General features: G+C 46.1%; 1 protein-coding gene across 20 annotated transcripts in view; it reads right to left on the bottom strand.

Moving 5' to 3' along the window:
* The window catches only part of POLK (DNA polymerase kappa), a 70,210-nt gene that overhangs the window by 11,933 nt on the left and 35,954 nt on the right, over positions 1 to 22,323 (bottom strand). For 17 of the 20 annotated variants that reach the window (XM_051838659.2, XM_051838658.2, XM_070056283.1 and 14 more), the window contains 6 exons: positions 14,955 to 15,107; positions 12,564 to 12,695; positions 9,162 to 9,315; positions 6,183 to 6,410; positions 4,644 to 4,768; positions 2,302 to 2,468 (listed from right to left, as the gene is read on the bottom strand). In XM_051838659.2, the coding sequence (XP_051694619.2) occupies positions 2,302 to 2,468; positions 4,644 to 4,768; positions 6,183 to 6,410; positions 9,162 to 9,315; positions 12,564 to 12,695; positions 14,955 to 15,107 (959 nt within the window). Of the gene's footprint in view, positions 1 to 2,301; positions 2,469 to 4,643; positions 4,769 to 6,182; positions 6,411 to 9,161; positions 9,316 to 10,261; positions 10,894 to 12,563; positions 12,696 to 14,954; positions 15,108 to 17,332; positions 17,471 to 20,947; positions 21,351 to 22,323 lie in introns of those variants that run through there. The other 3 variants (XM_051838663.2, XM_051838662.2, XM_051838664.2) reach the window with 3 other exon arrangements.

The raw sequence follows: 22,323 nt of genomic DNA, 5'->3' as shown, positions 1-22,323 counted from the left end.
CCCCCACTTCCTCCCCACCTCTGTAACTGCCTTTCTAACACATACATAAATCTTGAGAAAAAAAAAAAAAAAAAAAGAAGCAGAGTGGAGCACCAGGGAACAGGGCTAGAAGGCTAGGAAGGTCTGATAGTTGATATGACTGAGAAAATCCTGTGACTTTCACGTACTGCCTTACCTGCATCTCTAAATACCACAGGCTACCATGTTAGAAGTAGGCTGTTCTCAGGCCGGCGCCGCGGCTCACTAGGCTAATCCTCCGCCTAGCGGCGCCGGCACACCGGGTTCTAGTCCCGGTCGGGGCGCCGGATTCTGTCCCGGTTGCCCCTCTTCCAGGCCAGCTCTCTGCTGTGGACAGGGAGTGCAGTGGAGGATGGCCCAGGTGCTTGGGCCCTGCACCCCATGGGAGACCAGGAAAAGCACCTGGCTCCTGGCTCCTGCCATCGGATCAGCGCGGTGCGCCGGCCGCAGCGCACCGGCCGCGGCGGCCATTGGAGGGTGAACCAACGGCAAAAGGAAGACCTTTCTCTCTGTCTCTCTCTCTCACTGTCCACTCTGCCTGTCAAAAAAATAAAATAAAAAAAAAAAAAAAAAAAAAAAAGAAGTAGGCTGTTCTCATGCTCTGGAACTAAACAGAGGGTGACTGTGGGTTAAAGCAGCTTGGCTTCCTGCTGTTTCAGCGTCAGAGCACTCACTGTGCTGTGATGTCATTACAGCCAGCTGAGGGAGCCCTGAGACTCGGCAGAAGATAGAGCGCGGCCTCGGGCAGGCTGGCAGCAGGGCGCTCAGGACCAGGCCACCCCGCCACCCCCGTCACCTCCTGCTCCCATCGTTCCACTCAGCCCAGGTTTACACTTGCAGCCCCTAAGGCCCCTCTGCTTAAGACTGCTCCCTCCCTGATCCTCGCGTGGCTGGCCCCTCCGTCACCCTCTGGACGGCCGCTGCCACCCTCACACTCCCCCAGGCAGTTTCTGTGCCTCGCTCTGCTTCACTGTCTCCATTTGTTTGCTTGGATTTTTTTTTGGATGAGGTTTATTTGAAAGGCAGAGACAGACAGATCTTCAAGTGCCCACAATAGCAGAGGCTGCTGGGCCAGGCTTGGGTTGGGTTGCAAGCTGGGAGACAGGAAGCCAATCCAGGTCTCCCGCATGGGTGGCAGGGACCCAAGTATATGAGCTATCACCTGCTGCCCCCAGGTCACACTTGCAGGGAGCTGGAACTGGAAGTGAAGCGGGGACTCAAACCTAGGTACTCTGCCATGCAATGTGGGCACCCCAAGGGCATCGTGGCTGCTGAATCTGGTGCCTACCCTTCCTTGGTTATTTTCAGTTTCTTCTACTTGTCTATAGATTTGAAAGTCAGAGTTATAGAGAGGGAGGGAGAGAGGTGAGAGAGGGAGAGAGAGAGTGGGGGGAGAGAGGAGGGACACAGGGGATGCAGGGGGGAGGGGTGAGAGGGGGGAAAAGAGGGGGAGAGAGGGGATGTGGGAGGAGAGAGGGGGTGAGAAAGGAGGAGAGGGGGAGAGAGAGAGAAATCTTCCACCTGCTGATTCATCCCCCCAGACAGCCCCAATGGCCAAGGCTGGACCAGGCAGAAGCCAGGAACCAGGAGTGTTTTCTGGGTCTCCCACATGAGGAACAGGGGCGCAAGCACTTGGACCATCTTCCACTGCTTTCCCAGTCCATTAGCAGGGAGTCAGAGCAGATGTAGAGCAGCTGGGACTTGAACCAGCACCCACACAGGATACTGGCGATACAGGTGGTAGCTTTACCCGCTACACCACAGTGCTGGCCCCTCTTCTCCAGACTGCATGGAGGAGGACTCTGTACTGTTTCCTGCTATCACCCCTAGTGCCCAGAACAATGCCTCACACAAAACACCTCGCAGTGAACCAGTGACCATTTCTACTTCTAGAACAGAAGTGCAGTTAGCTCATCAAGGTGTTTCCAAGAATTGTCACATCTTCTTACTTCAGAAGCCAAATTTCTTCCCTCAACAAACCAACCCCTAGCACTCCTGCTATGTTCCACACCAAGAACAAAGCAAGGACAGGAGGGAAAGCAGCTGTACATCCTCTTGTTCATCTACCCAAAAGCCAGTGGCCTCACAGTGACCTGCACCTGTCTTTTCCTTCCACACATGCAATCTGTTGACTCTAATTCACAGGTTATATCCTAAATTAATTTGTCTGAAACGGTTTAAAAACCATGTTATCTATATTTATAGCCTCCGTCTCGATGATTAAAACTAGTATTTCAGCACCAAATGATAAAGCGAAGTCAGGACAACTACACTTAACGATACCTTGCCAGGTGTGTTGAACCTAGACCCAGGGAGACATGAAGAAAATAATGCCAAGACGTTTCGGAGAAAAGTAGAGAAAGTAATGCTCTCTGTTGGTAGAGTTCTGTGCAAGTGACAACTCCGAGAGCCTTTAACATTTTCTCTGTAACTTTTCCTATTCCGGAAACCTAGAAGAAAATCAATGTTTATCATTAATTTTTAAAATTAAGGTAAGAACTGAGGTTATAATCTCATTATACCTTTTATAATAAATAAAAGATATGAATAATGTGACCATCTTCACAAGTGCTACAATAAAACTGTTTTAATTAATTTTTTTTTTAAAGTCTTTTTATTTATTTGAAAGGCAGAGTTACAGAGAGGCAGAGGTAGAGAGACAAAAGTCTCCCACCCACTGGTTCAGTCCCCAGATGCTGCAACGCAAGAGCTGCGCTGATCTGAAGCCAGGAGCCAGGAGCTTCTTCTGGGTCTCCTACACGGATGCAGGACTTGGGCCGTCTTCTACTGCTTTCCCAGGCCATAGCAGAGAGCTGGATTGGAAGTGAAGCAGCCAGCACTCAGACCGGCACCCATATGGGATGCCAGCGCTGCAGACCAAGGCTTTAACCCGCTGCGCCAGAGCACTGGCCCCTTAATTACTTTTTGACCACACTTCCAAAAGTAGTGTTTCATGGAATTTTAAAAGGTGTTTAAAAAAGGAGTTCTGTAATCTTATAACCTTGAAGAATGGTGGGATAAACAAATTTAAATGGAACTTGTACTACACAACTGATGTATTTCTAATGTAGCCATATACAGAGTGTCCCACCCAAGGGTAGTTCACTCTGCAGCTGTTTGACTCAGAGCTTTGCTAACGGAACACTATTCAGACACTGAAAAACATACTGGAATACACTTCTCCAGAGATACCTGACATAATCAGTAACCATTTTAGAGGCTCTGTGTATCCTTTGAGAGAGCCTTTCCCCTGGGCTAGAAATACACCCAGAGAATATTCATTCATAGACACCATGTGGAGTGAGAAAAGCAGGTCCTCTAACACCACATAGTGTGCACAGCAATCACTGTCAAAAAGAAAAGTTTGTGTGTGTCTGTATATATGTATATATGCAAAGAAATCTAGAAGCTCTACAGCCTAATAAAACTTCTTCTGGAACCTCTGTGGGATAATTTTATCATGTTAAAGATGCTCAAGTATTTTGGTTTATTTTGTCAAAAACTATAATAATTTGAGGCCGGCGCCGCGGCTCACTGGGCTAATCCTCCGCCTAGCGGCGCCGGCACCCCGGGTTCTAGTCCCGGTCGGGGCGCCGGATTCTGTCCCGGTTGCCCCTCTTCCAGGCCAGCCCTCTGCTGTGGCCAGGGAGTGCAGTGGAGGATGGCCCAGGTGCTTGGGCCCTGCACCCCATGGGAGACCAGGAGAAGCACCTGGCTCCTGGCTCCTGCCATCGGATCAGCGCGGTGCGCCGGCCGCAGCGCGCCGGCCGCGGCGGCCATTAGAGGGTGAACCAACGGCAAAGGAAGACCTTTCTCTCTGTCTCTCTCTCTCACTGTCCACTCTGCCTGTCAAAAAAAAAAAAAATAAAAATAAAAATAAAAAAAAAAACTATAATAATTTGAATCTCTCTGATCTGGCAGCAACCTGGGCATGAGAACTGAGACAGAATCTAGTTCCAGCTGAACAGGCTCTTCCAAGTATTCTTTTTATTTTCCTTTCCATGGCAGGAGTCCACTTAAATTCTGTCATCTATTAACTCCTTCAACATTTCTAGCAAATAAGCTTCCTGAACCAAACCTGCAACGCTTCATAGAATGATTCCTTCAAGGCCGGCGCCGCGGCTCACTAGGCTAATCCTCCGCCTAGCGGCGCCGGCACACCGGGTTCTAGTCCCGGTCGGGGCGCCGGATTCTGTCCCGGTTGCCCCTCTTCCAGGCCAGCCCTCTGCTGTGGCCAGGGAGTGCAGTGGAGGATGGCCCAGGTGCTTGGGCCCTGCACCCCATGGGAGACCAGGAAAAGCACCTGGCTCCTGGCTCCTGCCATCGGATCGGCGCGGTGCGCCGGCCGCAGCGCGCCGGCCGCAGCGCGCCGGCCATTGGAGGGTGAACCAACGGCAAAAGGAAGACCTTTCTCTCTGTCTCTCTCTCTCTCACTGTCCACTCTGCCTGTCAAAAAAAAAAAAAGAATGATTCCTTCAAACCTAAATACAACCAGCCATTATGGTTCTTGCTGTGTCATCTATGGTTTCAAAATCTGCCAGCATAGAATTATTATCAGCCTACATAGTTTCTCTTCAGAATTGAAGAGTGAACATGTAGATGAAACATTGTCTATAAAATCTCACCTTCCTTATGGGTAAGTCCTTGATGAAGTTCATCACAGCTTGTCTGTTGGGGATAACTTGGTATTGTCCATTTGGTTTATTCTTATCACTGCATATTTTTGCTAACATTGTATTTGGGGCAATGCCTTAAAAGAAGAAAATTCTGTTGATATGTACAACTTTTAAATATGTAATTGCAAAACAGAAAAACACCTTAAATGCAAAAAATCTGTATATCTTACAAAATGACATGTAATACTACTTTAAAAATAAAGTTTGATTACCATTTACCAGGGCTTGCTATGGTTTTAGGAAAAGGAATTTTACTAATTTGGTGAAGCAAAGATAAAGAATATTTAATTTTTCATACTCTAAAATCTAAGAGTAATTTCAGAGTTGAGTAATACATATTTTTTAAATTCAGAGACACAGAGAAAGAGCCTGGGAAAAATCCCATCTGCTAATTCACCCCCAAATGCATGCAAAGGCTAGCTCTGGGCCAAGGTGGGAGATGGGAGCTGAGAAGCCTCCCCAGGTTCCCCAGGTCACTTGCACCATCACTGCTGCCTCCCAGGGTCTGCAGAGCCAGAGCTGGAGACTAACTCAGGCACCCCCATGTGCGACATGAGCGTCTTAACAGCGAGGCTAAATACTCATTCCCTGAGCTAATACCAAGTATTATTATTTGTTTACTTATTATCTTTAGTAAGATTTACAGGGTTGTTTTATAGCGATTCTATCTACTTCCCCAAAAAATTCAGAGTTCAGGATGGATGTTTACTCTTTGAAAAAATCTTATATAGAGATTATCCACAAAGAGAAAAAAAGTCAAAGATTCTGGGTTACAATATATTTAAAATAATGATAATTAAGTTTTTTCATTCTTTATGTTGCTCACAAAGGAAAGGACTACTTATCAGAATAATGTTTTACAATTTCTATAAGTCTGGATGTTTAAGACAACTTGAAGCAGGTATAATCAAATATATATTCATTAAACAGTTCCTTTCAATTTCCATACACATCTTCCTAGAACTGATTATTCATGCTTTGGCCCAGAAATAAAGGATTAGCCTAATCAGGGTGCAGCTTTTACAGTCTTTGTGATGAGCGGCGGTCACCACACAAAGACACAGTGATGTCCTCACGGGTCACTGACACAGTTGCTGCACTGCTCCACGGCGATTCTTCTGTCTCCTACCTGGTGGCCACCCGGGTTCTCCCCTGCAACATATTCTTGGAAAGAACCGAAGTCTTCCAATCAAAAATCATCATTATGACCTACATGCAAAGCCAATAAAATATATTTCGTGCTCAAAAAAGGATAGCTACCTGATATTTTAGGACAGTTTTTCTTTTGGGTTTACGGCCTTTTCTGCTTAACTGTAACGTATCATCTATATGTTCACAGCTATTCTGACAGGTAAAGCTCTTAGAAGTCAAATCAAAGAATGAGTATGTTAAATACCATTAGATGTTTCATAATAAGAAACTACACTATTATACTGAATTAGCCAGTTTGAAAGTCACAACCATATAGTCTTTAATGTTTTTAAATACCTGCACTGGCTGTCAGTGTTGTTTTTTGCTTGATTCTGAAACGAATTTCCTTTACCACTTCCTCTGCTGATGTTCCAAAAACAACTGAGTTGTGGAGTATTTGAGGATTGTTTTGTTCTCCAGAATTCCCTTGCAAAGGCTGCAAGTCAGGGGGGCTGTCTTCAAAAAGGAGTGGGGAGATGGCCCGGTCCTGTTCACCCAGCACACCCACTTCCTTGCTTGGCATATCTGCATTACAAACAGGAAAAGCTCACAAGTTAGTGTTTCTTAAGTTATTTCTGAAGACAAAACAAATTTAGTTTGTTTCTAGGAACCAAGATCAGAAATACTATCATTTATATTTTGTAAGTGTGATAAAGAAAACACCAGTTCTAAGTTTTTCTTAAAAAATCACCTGTTCACATTCTTTTTTTCTTAAAAAACCTTTTCTCCTCTATTGTTTCCTAGAGAAAACTAGAATTTAGGAATCAGGAGAAAGATACTAAACCATATGGAATAACTATACCCCAAAAATAAGTTTTTTAGAGGGAAAAAAGGCCCTTAATTTTTCATTCATGGAAGAAACTTCAGAAGTTCAAAGAATCTGAATGCTCATCTTTCAAACGCTGTCTCCAGTTTTGACTCGCGTGTTTGCAAGGTATCCTTTTTTCTAGGGACATATTTTCAAAACAGAAATTACCCCCGAAAGTTATGGTTTTTACATATACAAATTCTTAAGGTCTGAGTGGATTAACTGAAGTAAAGTGTAAGGGAAATAACCCTTATTATCAATATACTGTAAACTGTAATTATTAAACACTAAAAGAAAAATATCAACCTGGTTATTGCTTCATTTTATTTGCATTTTCATATATGGACTGTAAACTACACTTAAATGTCATCATGTACAAATTCATTAAAGACTTCCCTTGGCTTAATACAGGAAGATTTAAATATGTTTATTTTTTTAAAAAAGATTTGTTTATTATTTGAAAGGCATAGTTACAGAGAGGCAGAGAGAGAAAGAGAAAAAGAGAGAGAGAGAGAGAGAGAGAGAGAGGGGAGAGAGGGGGAGAGAGGGGGAGGGGGAGAGGGGGAGAGGAGGAGAGGGGGAGAGGGGGAGAGGGGGAGAGGGGGAGAGGGGGAGAGGGGGAGAGGGGGAGAGGGGGAGAGGGGTCTTCAATCTGCTGGTTCACTCCCCAGCTGGCTGCAACAGCCAAGGTCACCCAAGGTCTCCCAACTTCAAGCTCTCCCAAGCAGTTGCAGGGGCCCAAGGACTTGGGTTATCTTCTGCTGCTTTCCCAGGCCACAGCAGAGCAGAGAGATGGATCATAAGTGGAGCAGCCAGCACTCGAACCAGTGTCCATATGGGATGCCGGTGCTGCAGGTGGTGGTTTTACCCACTAAGCCACAGCTCTGGCCCCATAAATGTGTTTATAACAACTGAGATTGGCAATGGTTTTTTGATCCTATTTCTTAATTTTATTACATATGTATATAAATGTTTTCCAAATTAAGGCAAATGCAGAAGCAAAAATTAAATATGTAAGTTTCAAGGTACATATGAATGTGTTTTGAAAAATGAACTTGGTCTTTTGTGAGAACTTTTGTAAAGAAAACATAAATACTATGATTAGAGTCTGATCAGTTTCATAATTTACAGTGTGTGGTGTGAATTGCACCACAGATGTTTTCCATGTCGAGTTTTCAATGTACAGCAATTCAGAGGGGAGTTGAAACTGTATCTATCAGGATCCCATTTCCCAACTTGACAGGTAGGGGCGAGGCAAAAAGAGCTGTACAGAAACTGCAGACCGCGCAAGCACCTGTCGTGCACGAGCCCCTTCTGCAGACACCCTGTAAGGAGCTGGGTCTGCACCTCAGGCCTGCACTCCCCTGCCCTCAGGCGAGTCACTGTGAGGTCCAGAATGCTGTCTTTCGGAACACCATCAGAGCTGCCGCAGAGCCTGAATCCGAACATCGCCTGCTTCTGCAAGGACCTGCTGTAACCAACTGTTGAAGCAGCTGTTGATGTAATCAGGGAACTAATACAGCACTGAAGCATTCCACCATGACGGCCAATGCATTTCACTGTTTCATTGTCTATAAAACAACTGTAAGAAACAGTCCAAAGCAAACGCTGGGAATAAGCTGTCATTAATTTGGTCAACGTTGAAAAGAATCATTATTGCTGTGCTGTATAACCAGATTATAAAAATTTGGGAAATGGGAAAAAATAAAATTACCCAACATTTTGCTATGTTTGAGGCTAATCTTTTTCTTTTTAAAAATTTATTTACTGGGGCTGGAGCTGCGGCATAGTGGGGAAAGCTGCCGCCTGCAGTGCCAGCATCCCATGTGGGCGCCAGTTCAAGTCTTGGCTGCTCCACTTCTGATCCAGCTCTCTGCTGTGGCCTGGGAAAGCAGTGGAAGATGGTCCAGGTCCTTGGGCTCCTGCACCCGTGTGGGAGACCCGGAGGAAGCTCCTGGCTCCTGGCTTCAGATCAGCACAGCTCTGGTCATTGCAGCCAACTGGGGGATTGAACCAGGGGTGGAAGACCTCTCTCTCTCTCTGTCTCTCCTTCTCTCTCTCTGTAACTCTGCCATTCAAATAAATAAATAAATCTTTAAAAAAATTTTATTTACTTTCCTTAACAACAACCAAAGACATTGTTAACATTAAGCAGAAGCTTCCTCAGCTTCAGTGCCATATCCAAACCGTCTGCTAGTCAGATCTCAGTAAAACAGCAGCTGGCAAACTCCCTTGCTCAGGGACTCTGAAGACTCAGGCCTATACTTCAACAATCTCATTCAGCTTAAATGTGGCTTCCAACATATGCTGGAAGACCCACAGAGATATTCTACGTTTCCAATTTTCCATTTTCATAAAGATGTGTCTGGTCCTACCATCTACACTTATATCAGGTAATGAGTCAAGCAGCTCAGTTTGAAAGGCTGTTTTTCTGGCTTTCAGTCTGAGGGTTCCAGTAAGTTGCTTACCATCGTCTGCAGAGTTCCCCATCTGGGAGAGGTACCTTCTTTTGTCCTCTGGCCAGTGCTGTCTTTCCTCTAAGTGCTTTGTGATATTCAAGTAGGCTTCATCCAGGCTCATGGCCATAAAATCAGGATCATAATCAGCAAGTATTTCCTTAACCTTCAAAAGGAATAAAAAGCTTTAAATTTTGCTACTATAGCAAAAGTCTCTCCATATAGCAGATAAAAAAAGTTCAGTACTTTTGCTCTGCAACTACAATAATGATTCTACAATCAATAACTCATGGATTTAAGGAATAAATAATTCACTATGAGGACATATTTGTCAATTCTTTTGAATTAAAGCAGATCATGAAGGCAGAAGACCACAAAACAGCTTCATTTTATGCATCTCTATTTAGCCGTCTATATCAAGATGCAGAAAACAATTAATATAAATCCTGGACAGCATCATTCTGGGAGGCAGAGGAAAAAAACAGTCAAGGTTTCAGGTACTGAGTCAGAAGCACACGCAGGAACAATAGGGTGAATCCCATTCCCGCTCACTTTTTATGATTTTTGTTCATTTCAAAAGGGGTAATTTTACACAAATGTACCATGTTGCTTTGGAAAGCAGACACATATCAATAAATGATAACATTCAAATAAAATTCCATTTAATATACACATTAACACAAGCTTCCATACAAGAACATGAAGCTCTTATCTACTGCAATCTGGAATGACCAGGATGTACAAGCTGCAGTTCAATTCCATGACCCCTTTACATGATAGGAAACGTCTGGAGTTGCCTCTTAGGGAAAGGGATGAGAATTACAGATGCTACCCATGTAAGACACTCACACAAGACAAAAGTATTACATAAAACTTAAGTTTTCTTTAGCCCCGGAGTATCAGCTGTGACTAGAGGGAACGGCCACCAAGCAACACGCACGTCATGCACGTCCATGAATTACGCTTTCGTCCACGCATTTACAGCAAGTTGTTCTTCCCGTTGTTTCATAAAATACAGCGTATTAGTCTCACACCATTATGACCAGCCACGGCAAGGAGAATTTTAGAAAACGATGTCACAAAGCTTGGCCACATTTTACTCAGGAGGGTACCTTAATTAGCTTTGTTGTTGTAGAAGAGACCATTTTTATAATGCGTCCCACTAGAATCTTTCCAGGGAAAAGGCACCATGGCAAGCCTGTGGCTGGCAGCCACCTGAGGTTCTGAATGGGCAGCATCCCTAGAGACAGGGCTGTGTGCTGGCTTCCTTCACAGACTGCCACCGGAACTGAAACAGACACGTCCCAGGAAGGACCAATCATGCAGAGCTCCAAGAACGATGAAAGCTACTACAGCATTTCGGGTAAAGCAGAATGAGCACTTCCTTAAGCTTTTGAACCAATCCATAAACATTGATGTACCTGCAGTCAGTGACAAATTTGTGCTACAGTTCATTTACACATAAGAATTCATTTGTTATCTACAAATAACCGAGGTAGATCCTGCTCAAATCTGAGTATTTCTCCAATTGATATAACTAACCAGACTAAAGATGGCTAAAAACAGTTTGTTCGTATATATTTGTCATGTGTCAGAAGTTGTACTGAGTTGGCCGGCGCCGCGGCTCACTAGGCTAATCCTCTGCCTTGCGGTGCCGGCACACCGGGTTCTAGTCCCGGTCGGGGCGCTGGATTCTGTCCCGGTTGCCCCTCTTCCAGGCCAGCTCTCTGCTGTGGCCAGGGAGTGCAGTGGAGGATGGCCCAAGTACTTGGGCCCTGCACCCATGGGAGACCAGGAGAAGTACCTGGCTCCTGCCATTGGATCAGCGCGGTGCGCCAGCTGCAGCGCGCTGGCCGTGGCGGCCATTGGAGGGTGAACTAACGGCAAAAGGAAGACCTTTCTCTCTGTCTCTCTCTGTCCACTCTGCCTGTAAAAAAAAAAAAAAATAGTTGCACTGAGTTAAAGGAGGATTTTATTTTATTCTTAAAAATTCTTCACAGGACTTTAAAATTTTAAAGCCTGTAATAGTTATGATGAACATTTTATCTCTCTCTCTCTCTCTCTTTTTTTTTTTTTTTTTTTTTTTGACAGGCAGAGTGGACAGTGAGAGAGAGACAGAGAGAAAGGTCTTCCTTTTGCCGTTGGTTCACCCTCCAATGGCTGCCGCGGCCGGTGCGCTGTGGCCGGCGCACCGCACTGCCAATGGCAGGAGCCAGGTACTTATCCTGGTCTCATTTTATCTCTTTTAATATGGAATACAATGACGGGGCCAGCATTGTGGCACAGTAGGCTAAGTTGGCTAGAGTCCCAGCTTTTCTGTTTCAGATCCAGCTCCCTGCTGGTGTGCCTGGGAAAGCAGCAGATGGTGGCTCAAGCGCTTGGGCCCCTGCCACCTACAGGGGCAAGTGCAGTTCCAGGCTCTTGGCTTCTGCCTGGCCCAGCCCTGGCCATTGTGGCCAACTGGGGAGTGAACCAGCAGATAGAAGATCGCTCTCTGTTTTTTTTTTCTCTCTCTCTGCCTTTCAAATCAATCAATCTTTTTTTTTTTAACAAAAATGAGAAATACAGTAAAAGAGATAAATAATCACCAAATGTGAATGTTTCCCCCTCCAGCCCCCTTTTCCGAGGTAAGCACAAAGTTCCACAGACAGTTGCTGAGAGATTTAAAGAAAAGAACGATTTTTAGACTTGGAATGAGGTGTCCTCTGCAGGGGAATACAAATAAACGGTGCAGATGTCCTGAGGGCAGCACAGGTCTGAGTGCTGCCGCAGCTGCCAAGCGTCTGGTGTGCTACTGCAACATCTGGTGCAGGTTACAAATACCAGCACGACAGGACAGGCCAGCTGCCATCGAAACCGTGGAAGCGGCAGCTTTTCACATGAGACAGTTTGGGACTTTGACAAATAAGCAAATCTTTATATTTCAGGGACCTCTTCCGAAGCAATGGATTACGCCCTTTCTCCACGCTGACTGGTTTCTTAGACATTAGACACCTTCCTTAGATCGTAGGGTGTGGAAAGCAGCTAATGAGAACTGCAAATTCCGTCCCTGTTCAAAAACACTGATAAAAACGTATTCAGAAAAGACTGAAATTAATGATGAGCAGATTTTATAAATCACAAATACAAGTCAGTTCTAGAAGGAAATTTATATTGCATATTAAGGGAAAATGGCTAGCTATTTTTATACATAATTAAGGCTATTCAAAGTTTTCTAAGCAAATAAAAATACACATAAAAGCAAAAAAGTAAGGGGTACAGAATGCTATGTTCCGGGAACCATGCTGAGCCCAGAGGAAGTGGTAGGGGAGGACTGCAGGGATAAGCCGAGCCCGTGTCCTGAAGGGTGGAGGCACTCAGACTGCAGGCAGGAAACCAGTGAGGGCTGTGAGCTGAGGTGATACGGCCACTTACCTCCTGACTCACGGCTCGATACTTGTCGAAGTTGGGGGGCACTATAATAAGCTGTGGGCACAGTCGCTTGGCGATAAATCCTGGCATGGCTGCACGGACACCAAACCTTCTTGCGTGGTAATTTGAAGTAGACTGAAGGAGAATTGACCACATGGGGAAAAATACAGAAAGCTAAGTGGAAATATCGATCAATGTATTCATAAGAAACACATTACTGATAGGCACATTCAATTCAAGGACATCTCTCTTACAGCCGACTGTCATGAACCACGACCCTCTCTCACTGCTGCCCTTACTCAGAATGTGATAACAAGTAATAAGCAAGACTGTCCTAAGAAGATAGAAGCTTCCCTTACATTTCCAGGTACTAAATTCACTGGTTTGAAAAGGCATACCTGTGTGGCTAGCGTTGCGGTGCAGCAGGTTAGGGTGCTGACTGAAACACCAGCATCCCCTATCTGAGTGCCAGTTCATGTCCCAGCTGCTCTGCTTCCAACCCAATACCTGGGAAAGTAGCAGAGATGGCCCAAGTGCATGGGCAACCTGCCACCCGTGTAAGAGACCCTTATGGAGTTCCTGGCTCCTGGCTTTGGGCTAACCCAGCCCAGGACACTGCACTATTTGGGTAGTAAACCAGAGAATGAAAGACCTCTCTGTCTCTGCCATTCTGCCTTTCAAACAAATTAATCAAAACAAAAAAATAGATAAAAGAGGCCGGCGCCATGGCTCACTAGGCTAATCCTCCGCCTAGCGGCGCCGGCACACCGGGTTCTAGTCCCGGTCGGGGCACTGGAGTCTGTCCCGGTTGCCCCTCTTCCAGGCCAGCTCTCTGCTGTGGCCAGGGAGTGCAGTGGAGGATGGCCCAGGTGCTTGGGCCCTGCACCCCATGGGAGACCAGGAAAAGCACCTGGCTCCTGGCTCCTGCCATCGGATCAGCGCGGTGCGCCGGCCGCAGCGCGCCGGCCGCGGCGGCCATTGGAGGGTGAACCAACGGCAAAGGAAGACCTTTCTCTCTGTCTCTCTCTCTCACTGTCCACTCTGCCTGTCAAAAACAAAAAACAAAAACAAACAAACAAAAAAAAGATAAAAGTTATACCTGTACTCTATCTAGTATAGATCAAACTTTGTAAGATAGTAGGTGATGTTACATGGAAGCAACAGTACAATAAACAGGATAGAATAGTTGTGAGGTAATGGGATAGTACAACTAATACAGGTGTCACATAAAAGTAACAGAATAGAAAGTAATACTATACCATGATACAGGTTAAGCACCCTTTACCCAGGAAAGTATCTCAGGTTTTGGAGCTCTCTGGATTAAAGGATATCAGTTTATACTTTACTGGTCAGGCATCCCTAATCTGGAAATTTGAAATCTTACAGTGTCATGTAGGAGACTTAAAATGTTCTTGGGGCTGGCGCCACGGCTCACTAGGCTAATCCTCCGCCTTGCGGCACCGGCACACCAGGTTTTAGTCCCGGTCAGGGCGCCGGATTCTTTCCCGGTTGCCCCTCTTCCAGGCCAGCTCTCTGCTGTGGCCAGGGAAGGCAGTGGAGGATGGCCCAAGTCCTTGGGCCCTGCAACTTGGGCCCTGCACCCCATGGAAGACCAGGAGAAGTACCTGGCTCCTGCCTTCGGATCAGCGCGGTGCGCCGGCCGCAGCGGCCATTGGAGGGTGAACCAATGGCAAAGGAAGACATTTCTCTCTGTCTCTCTCTCTCTCTCTCACTGTCCACTCTGCCTGTCAAAAAAAAAAAAAAAAAAAAAAAAAAAAAATTCTTGGATTCTGGGTATGGATGATCATACTCAAACTTTTAGTACACTTCTGGAATTTGCTTTAAAAAATCAAAGGGCTAATGCATGGTCAGATAAGTCTCTAAAATGTAATGAGTAAAGTTTAAAAGCTTTAAATATTAAAAATTTTCTAAATTTACATTTATTTACTTGAAAGAGAGAAGATATAGACAGAGATCTACATTCACTGGTTCACTCTCCAAATTCCCACAACAGCTGAGGCTGGGTCAGGCAGAAGCCAGGAATCCAGAATTCAACTCTGGTTTTCCATGCGGGCGGCAGTGACCCAAACATTAAAGCTACCACCTGCTGCCTCCCAGGGTGCACATTTGCAGGCGCTAGACCAGAAGCAGAGCTGGGACCAAACCCAGGCCCTCCAGTGTGGGACGTGGGTCTCAAGCAACATCCTAACTGTGGCACCAAACACTTTGCACACACTCCAATTAAGTTTTATGTCTTATGTTTGAACAATTGTTCTTGTAAAAACATTTCGACTAGGGATGGAACTCAATAACGGCTTTCCCCTTCATGAAGCAGGAAGACTGACTAGAGTATGTATGAAATTCCCACTTCACTCTCCATCTTCACTCACTTACCAACATACTCATTGAGCCCACAGCAATGGGCTTGTCCTTCAGTTCCGGGTTGTCCCGCATCTCCACAGCAGCATAGAAAGCGTCCATGTCAACATGTACTATGGTGTTGCTCAGATTCCGGCTCTTCTCTAATTCCATTGCAAATCTGTCAACCTTAATGAAAAACAAAAAAGTTAACATGTTTAGACATTACATTGAAGCATCATTAGCCAAAACACTGATTTGAATTTAGCAAGTAGCTATCTACTTGTGTCTGTATCTATCATCTACTATGAATTGTGACTGCAGAATTTGCTGATTTTTTTTCTTTTTGACAGGCATAGACAGAGAGAGAAAGACAGAGAGAAAGGTCTTCCTTTCCCGTTGGTTCACCCTCCAAGTGGCAGCTATGGCCAGCGTGTTGCGGCCAGCGTGCTGCACTGATCCGAAGCCAGGAGCCAGGTGCTTCCTCCTGGTCTCCCATGCGGGTGCAGGGCCCAAGCATCTGGGTCATCCTCCACTGCACTCCCAGGCCACAGCAGAGAGCTGGCCTGGAAAAGGAGCAACCAGGACAGAATCTGGTGCCCCAACCAGGACTAGAACCCGGGGTGCCGGCACCACAGGCAGAGGATTAGCCTAGTGAGCCTCAGCGCCGGCTTTTGCAGCAGACTTTGCTGATATTTATGGGTGTATATTTCATTACTGTTTGTGGGTGTTTATGTATACTTTATTGTTGCCCATTAAGGCTGGAACTTTTTTTTTTTCTTAAAAAGCACTTATTGATTTATTTGAAAAGCACAGTCACAGAGCGAGCGATTAGACAGGGAGAGACAGTCTATCTGCTGGCTCACTCCCCAGATGGCTGCAATGGCTGGGGCTGGATAAGGCCAAAGCCAGGACTCTGGAAATCCATCTGGGTCTCCCACACGAGTGGCAGGGGTCCAAGGACTTAAGCCATTTTCTGCTGCTTTCCTAGGTGCATTACAACAGTGAAGAAAGAATGTAATCTGGGTGTTTTTTAAAAAATTAATTAATTAATTTGATTAATTAATTAATTTGAAAGGCAGAGTTACAGAGAGAGAGAGGCAGAGGCAGAGGCAGAGAGAGAGGTCTTCGTCTGCTGGTTCACTCTCCAGATGGTTACATCAGCCAGGGCTGCACCAATCTGAAGCTAGAAGCCAGGAGCTTCTTCTGGGTCTCCCATGCAGGTGCAGGGGCCCAAGGACTTGGGCCATCTTCTACTGCTTTCCCAGGCCATAGTAGCAGGGACTTGAACCGGTGCCCATTTGGGATGCTGGCACTGCAGGTGGCGGCTTTACCCACTATACTGCAGCACCAGCCCCAAGAATGTAATCTTTAAATAATTTTTGTTTCTTTAGAGAAAGAGTTGGACTGATAAGAAAGAAGAAAGGGGTGGACATTTGGCCGTGGTTAAGCTGCTGCTTGGGCTGCCCACGTGCCACTTCAGTCTCCAGTTTTGAATCCAGACTCTGCTTCTAATCAGCTCCTGCTACTGCAAATGCTGTGAGGCAGTGGTGAGGGCTCGAGTAGCTAGTTCCCTGCCACCCATGTAGGAGACCCAGACTGGGCTCTGGGATCACGGCCTTGGCCAGCTCTAGCCCTGTCTCCTGCAGACATTTCGGTAGTAAAGCAGTGGACTGAAGAGCTCTCTCTCTCTCTCTCTGCTTCCTAATAAATTCAAAAGGGAGGGGCCGGTGTTGTGGCACAGTGGGTTGACACCCTGGCGTGAAGCGCTGGCATCCCATATGGGCACCAGTTTGAGACCTGGCTGCTCCACTTCTGATCCAGCTCTCTGCTGTGGTCCTGGAAAGCAGTAGATGACGGCCCGAGTCCTTGGGCCCCTGCACCCACGTGAAAGACCTGGAAGAAGCTCTTGGCTCCTGGCTTCGGATTGGTGCAGCTCTGGCCGTTGTGGCCAATTGGGGAGTGAGCCATTGGATAGAAGACACTCTCTCTCTCTCTCTCTCTCTCTCTCTCTCCTCTCTGTGTAACTCTGGCTTTCAAATAAATAAATAAATATTTTTAAAAAATTAAAAAGGGAAAAAAGGGGGGAGTTCATTGTAGCAAACACACTTATTCTCCACTGTGCCTCTTCTGTGGCCTGCTTCTAATGCTAAATTGTATTTTCCAATCTTCTCTGCAGCTGAGGCTGGCTGTGTGACAGGTTTTTGAGTTTTCTTGTTTTCAGATTTATTTATTTATCTGAAATGCATAGTGACAGAAAAAGAGGGAGGAGAGACAAAGAGAGAGATCTTCCATCTGTTGGTTCCCTCCCCAAATGGCTGCAATGACTGGAGCTGGACCAGGCCAAAGTCTGGAACCAGGAACTCCATCTGGGTTTCCCACATGGGTGGCAGGGGCCCAAATACTTAGACCACCTTCCGCGGCCTTCCCAGGTGCATTAGCAGAGAGCTGGAATAGAAGTAGAGCAGGCAGGAGGACCCACACTGGCACTCTGATTTGGGATGCCAGGGTTGCAAGAGGCTATTAACCCGCTGGGCCACAATGCTGAGTAACGTTGTGATCGATGTGGTATACAGCTGTGGAAAGTCTGAAAGTAAAATCATGAGAGGAGAAAGCAGTCAGAAGAGCTGGAGCAAACAAGGACAGGGAGCAGGGCCTGGTGCGCTGCAAGCCGAGGATGTGCGATCTGCACCCAAGACCAGTAGGGAGCTCGGTAACAAAGCAGTCAGAACAGTGTGGGCATTTGGCACAGTGGGTAAGACACCCAAATCCCAGAGTGCCCGGGTCCTGACTCTACTCCTGATTCCAGCTTCCTGCTAATGCACACCCTGGGGGGTTAATAGTGATAACTCAAGTGACTGAGTCCTTGAATTGGCTCTTAGCATTTGGAGAGTGAACAGATGGGAGCTGGCTCGACGGGTCTGTCTCTTTCTGCCTCTGAAATAGATAAATTAAAACAATAAGAAGAGCAGGCAAATACAGGGAAAGCAGCCCAAATAAGCAAGTGGGGTGATCTCTGGAACACAAGTTTCTTCCAAGGTGGAGAGCTACAGTGGTACAATGTGGCTTTTCTCTCTCTACTGTACTTCAACCTTGTCTCCACTCTGCAGAGCTGCAGGTTACAAATGACAAGTCCTCTTTTGGAAACAGTCACCCCAAATTCTATTTGTCCCCAGCAGCCCTGACTCTGCAGAGGGCACGGATGGCCAGGGTGCTCTGTGCCTCCTCAGGCAGCCCTGGGGTTCAGACACCTCTCCTAGCTCTGTCACAAGCCATCCGGGGTCAGCTCACAAATTCTCTAGGTAACTTAACTCGACCTCTGTCCTCCAAGGCACAGAATTTAATGTTCTTGTATTTGTTTTCCTGCTCTTATTATACATGTGTTGTATTAGGTACTAAATTCCAAGTTCCTTCAAAAGATCTTATCTGTCTTTGAATTCTTTCCCTAAAGAGACATGGGGAGGGGCACAGGAATGAAATTTACAGTGGTGTGTAAAAGTTGGTTAAAAAAGAAAAAGCAGTATTAGTGGAGAAGCTGTGGAGAAGGCAATCTCCTTGTAGTGAAACATGATGTCACAGAACTTGCCGATCTTACTCCAGTTTGGCATCGGAATTCAGCCTTATTTGCTGTAGTATCTCCATGATGAACTAGGGAACTGAGCATCCTGGCAAGATGTGCACAAATGACAGAGTAGTAACAACTAGTCCATATTCATCCAGAAAATATGCCCGAGATACAAGATTCGAGAGAACGAGGAATCAGCCTGACAAGAAAAGAATAATAAAAGCAAACCCCACCCCAGGCAGGGGTCCTGCTTGACTCCTACACCCGCGCTGACCCTGCCTTTTCCAGCCCATTCTCCTGTAAAGCGAGTGTGCAATGCCAAAGGGCAGCCTTCCCAGCAGACGACTCACACGTTCCGTTTCCTTCGCTGCGCTCACTGCGCACCCCCGCCTGACTCTGCGCCTCCAGGTATGCACCACACCACTGAAGTCCTCATGCCTTCCTACTTTCCATTTTCCCTCACAGCTTTCAAGTTCTGATCTGAGTCTCTAACATGTACACTGTTCCTCTTGTCACCATTGTAAACGGATGTGTGCTCCAGATGTTAAGAACAAGCGCTTTGGGGGCTCAGCTGGGTTGAGTCCCTGCCACTCACATGGGAGACCTGGACGGAGTTCCTGGCTCCTGGCCTCAGCCTGGCCCACCCTGGCTGTTGCAGGCATCTGGGGAATGAAGCAATGGATGGAAGATCTCTCTCTGTTCCCCTCTCTCTCTTTTTGCCTTTCAAATACATAACCAGGAAAAGAGTAAGAATTTGTTTTGGATCTAAGAACTGACACTCATTAGTTACATGAGTGTGCGCAAGCTGACCCTTGTCATCCTTACTTTTCTTATTTGTAAAGTGAGACTAAGCCTCACCTAAAGAGTTATTGAAAGAATTAAAGAGGCAGACACCCACAGAATGTGTTTATCCTGGGATAGGAAAAGGGTTTAAAATGACCTGTATAAAAGTCTTAGTGATATTTACTGCACATATTATGTGAGTCACATAACAGCCAAGTGCTTCCTAGGTCTCACTGTGACTCCAGTCAGAAGGATCTTCATCATCACTCCTGTTTCACCAAAGAGGAAGCCAAAACTTGGTAAGAGACAGTGACATGGCCTTGAGTCACATGGCAGCAACGCCAGCCCTAGGCCCTGGGTCTCGCAGCTGGGCAACCCCATCACTAGTCTAAAACCCACATTCCTCAAGACTGTGCTTTTCCCATCAACTTATGATATGCTTCCTTGAAATAGATTTTAAAAAGCTTTAACACTGAAGTAAGTTCAAACTGTTAGGGAGAAAGAAAGATATCAGCCTGGGTTGAGTGAAAGGGGCTAAAGGGAAAAGACAGGAAGTTCATATAGGAAGAAATGCAGCAGCCTGGCCAGCAGCCATTTCCACGTCCCACCCATGTCCTGTAATCTTGTTAGGGTCCAAGTCCCACCCATGTCCTGTAATCTTGTTAGGGTCCAAGTCCCACCCATGTCTGTTAGTCTTGTTAGGGTCCAAGTCCCACCCATGTCTGTTAGTCTTGTTAGGGTCTCTGCCTTCCCCCTGGAGACTTCTCAGGAGAATCCTTCTGGCCCAATGCCAAGGAGGCTATTTGGTGTGATAACACTGGATAATAAAACTTTGGGAGGAATTTCACAACCAGAAAGCCCCTCTGTCCAGCAATGTCTCAGAAGGATGAGGGGCGGAGAGAAAGAGGGGAAGAAGTGGCCCCCACACCCTTATAAACTGCAGTTGGAAAGAAGGTGGGTGGCTTGTCGGGTGAGCTGCCTCACTGCACTTTGCTTGCTTACGTCTGAAATTCTCTCCTTATGGGGGACAAGGACCTATTCTACACGTCTCCAGTAACTAAACCAATCTCTAATGATATATTTTGTATTTATATTACAGCTTCTTTACTAAAAAAAAAAAAAAAAAAAAAAAAAAAAAACAACCCAGTTCCATTACATCTAGGAGAGTATTTCAGAGATAACATTTTTCATCTTTTTTACCTATTATTTCCCTAGCAACTATCGAGTAAATCTGGGTTAATAAAGTGAACTGATTCGCCCATCAGCTGCCCCTGAGTGTACCATGGATCTCTGTCTGGCCAATCCACTGGCCCCTGGGAAGTCAGACGTTAGCCTGTGTGTGTGTGAAGGGCTCAAGGAAATCCGAGCTTCTGTGGGAAGGAATGTAGCAGCCTCTAGCGCCTCAGAAGCACAGCTTGGAAGCCGCCCAATATTACCACAACAAAGTCCGGCCCACACCCTGCTACCTTGATGGTGGTCCCAGGCTTCCCCACAAGGAGAGCTCCCGAGCGGAATCCTCGGCCCGGGCCACATGGGCTAGCAAGCCTGATTACCCTGGGTGATGAAACCTTCACAGACTTCCTGCAGAAACCCCCCCCCCCCCACCCCAGGGTCAAGTGGACTGTCCAGTCTGATCATGGTCGGTAATGAAACTTTGGGAGAAATTTTACCTACTTCTTACCCAGCAAACTTTGTCCAGAGGAGGGAGAACAGGGCCCCATGCCTAACAGGCCGCAGTCTGGATGTAGACTGCACTCAGCTCTCAGTTCTTTCCCCTGGTCTGTCAGGTGTGTTCTTTCCATTAAGCAAACCATGCGACCTTACTTTCCCCAGTCTCACTCTCAAATTCCACCTGCAGAGGTGCCCATCCGTCCTGATGGATGCCCTGCCCCACTAAACCCCACCACCTTGCTGACCACTCATCTCCACTTCATGTCTGAATTCCAAGACAAGAATCTTTACCCCACTCATCTCTGCTAACAATTCTAAGATATCTTGGCAGTTGTGAGACAACAGTCCCTTTAAGAATTCTCATGAGGGTGGGGTAGGTTAGAGAACTCTGAATAAACACCTGGGAGTTCCTGCCTGCAGAGTTCCTACCTCAGCTCCTGTCCCAACAGGTGGAAAAAAAGCCTAGAATTTGGAAATTTTAGGACTCTAAAATAGGAACATATTTCCCTTGAAAACATCTCTGTTCTCTTCTTGACTCCTTAGGACTTCCTCAGTCCCCTCCCATTTACACAGTTTCTTTCAGAGGAAACTCAACAAATGAAACAATCAACATAAAACACATTTCCTGCCATTTCCATAGCAGAAGGAGCCAGGGAGCCTCCCATGAAACAGGCAACCAAAAACTGGAACAAAACCCTAAGTTTCATCCACACTGGAAGGTGTTTTCTGTTCCTCCAGATTATAAGCATACTTAAGGATATGGACTTTAGAAATAGCATGATAGCAAAAAAAAATTGCTAGCTAGCACCATTCATATATATTGCACCTTTACATTTTTAGAAGAGATATTTAGATACTACATATCCATAAGACAACAAAATGCCCAGAAAGTACACTGCTCAAGGCTTAACATAACTTTTAAAACAATGTAATTGTGAACAGAATGAAAAATTACAAAAAAAAAAAAAAAAGTCTTGAAGAGCAGGCATTTGGGCTAATTCCCTCTGGCTCTGACTGTAGCTGTCAGCTTATGCAGCCCTGGGAGGCACAGGGGATGGATGGCTCAAAGGATTGTCACCCAGGCAGCGCCTGCAAGAACTACTTAAACTTCAATCCCCTCTTTGAGAGCAGGACGCCTATTGGTCAGAAGTTACCCCCTTAGGCTAACCATCCAGGATCAGTTAGACCCACTGTAGCTACCTGAGCTACCCCCAGGACACCTCAAACTTCACTATAATCCAATTTCCATGCTAAGCAACACTCCTACCAGGCATGACAGTTGTCGGTCACCATGACAACCTCAGCAGGCGGACACAAAAAGAAAGGTGACTTCCCTCTTCTGAGAATTACTCCTCCCCTTTCCCAGAAAAGCAATGACTATTCCCC

The sequence above is a fragment of the Oryctolagus cuniculus genome, chromosome 14 (genome assembly GCF_964237555.1).
Source record: "Oryctolagus cuniculus chromosome 14, mOryCun1.1, whole genome shotgun sequence".
Taxonomy (NCBI): domain Eukaryota; kingdom Metazoa; phylum Chordata; class Mammalia; order Lagomorpha; family Leporidae; genus Oryctolagus; species Oryctolagus cuniculus.
This window is presented reverse-complemented; position numbering and strand designations above follow the sequence as displayed.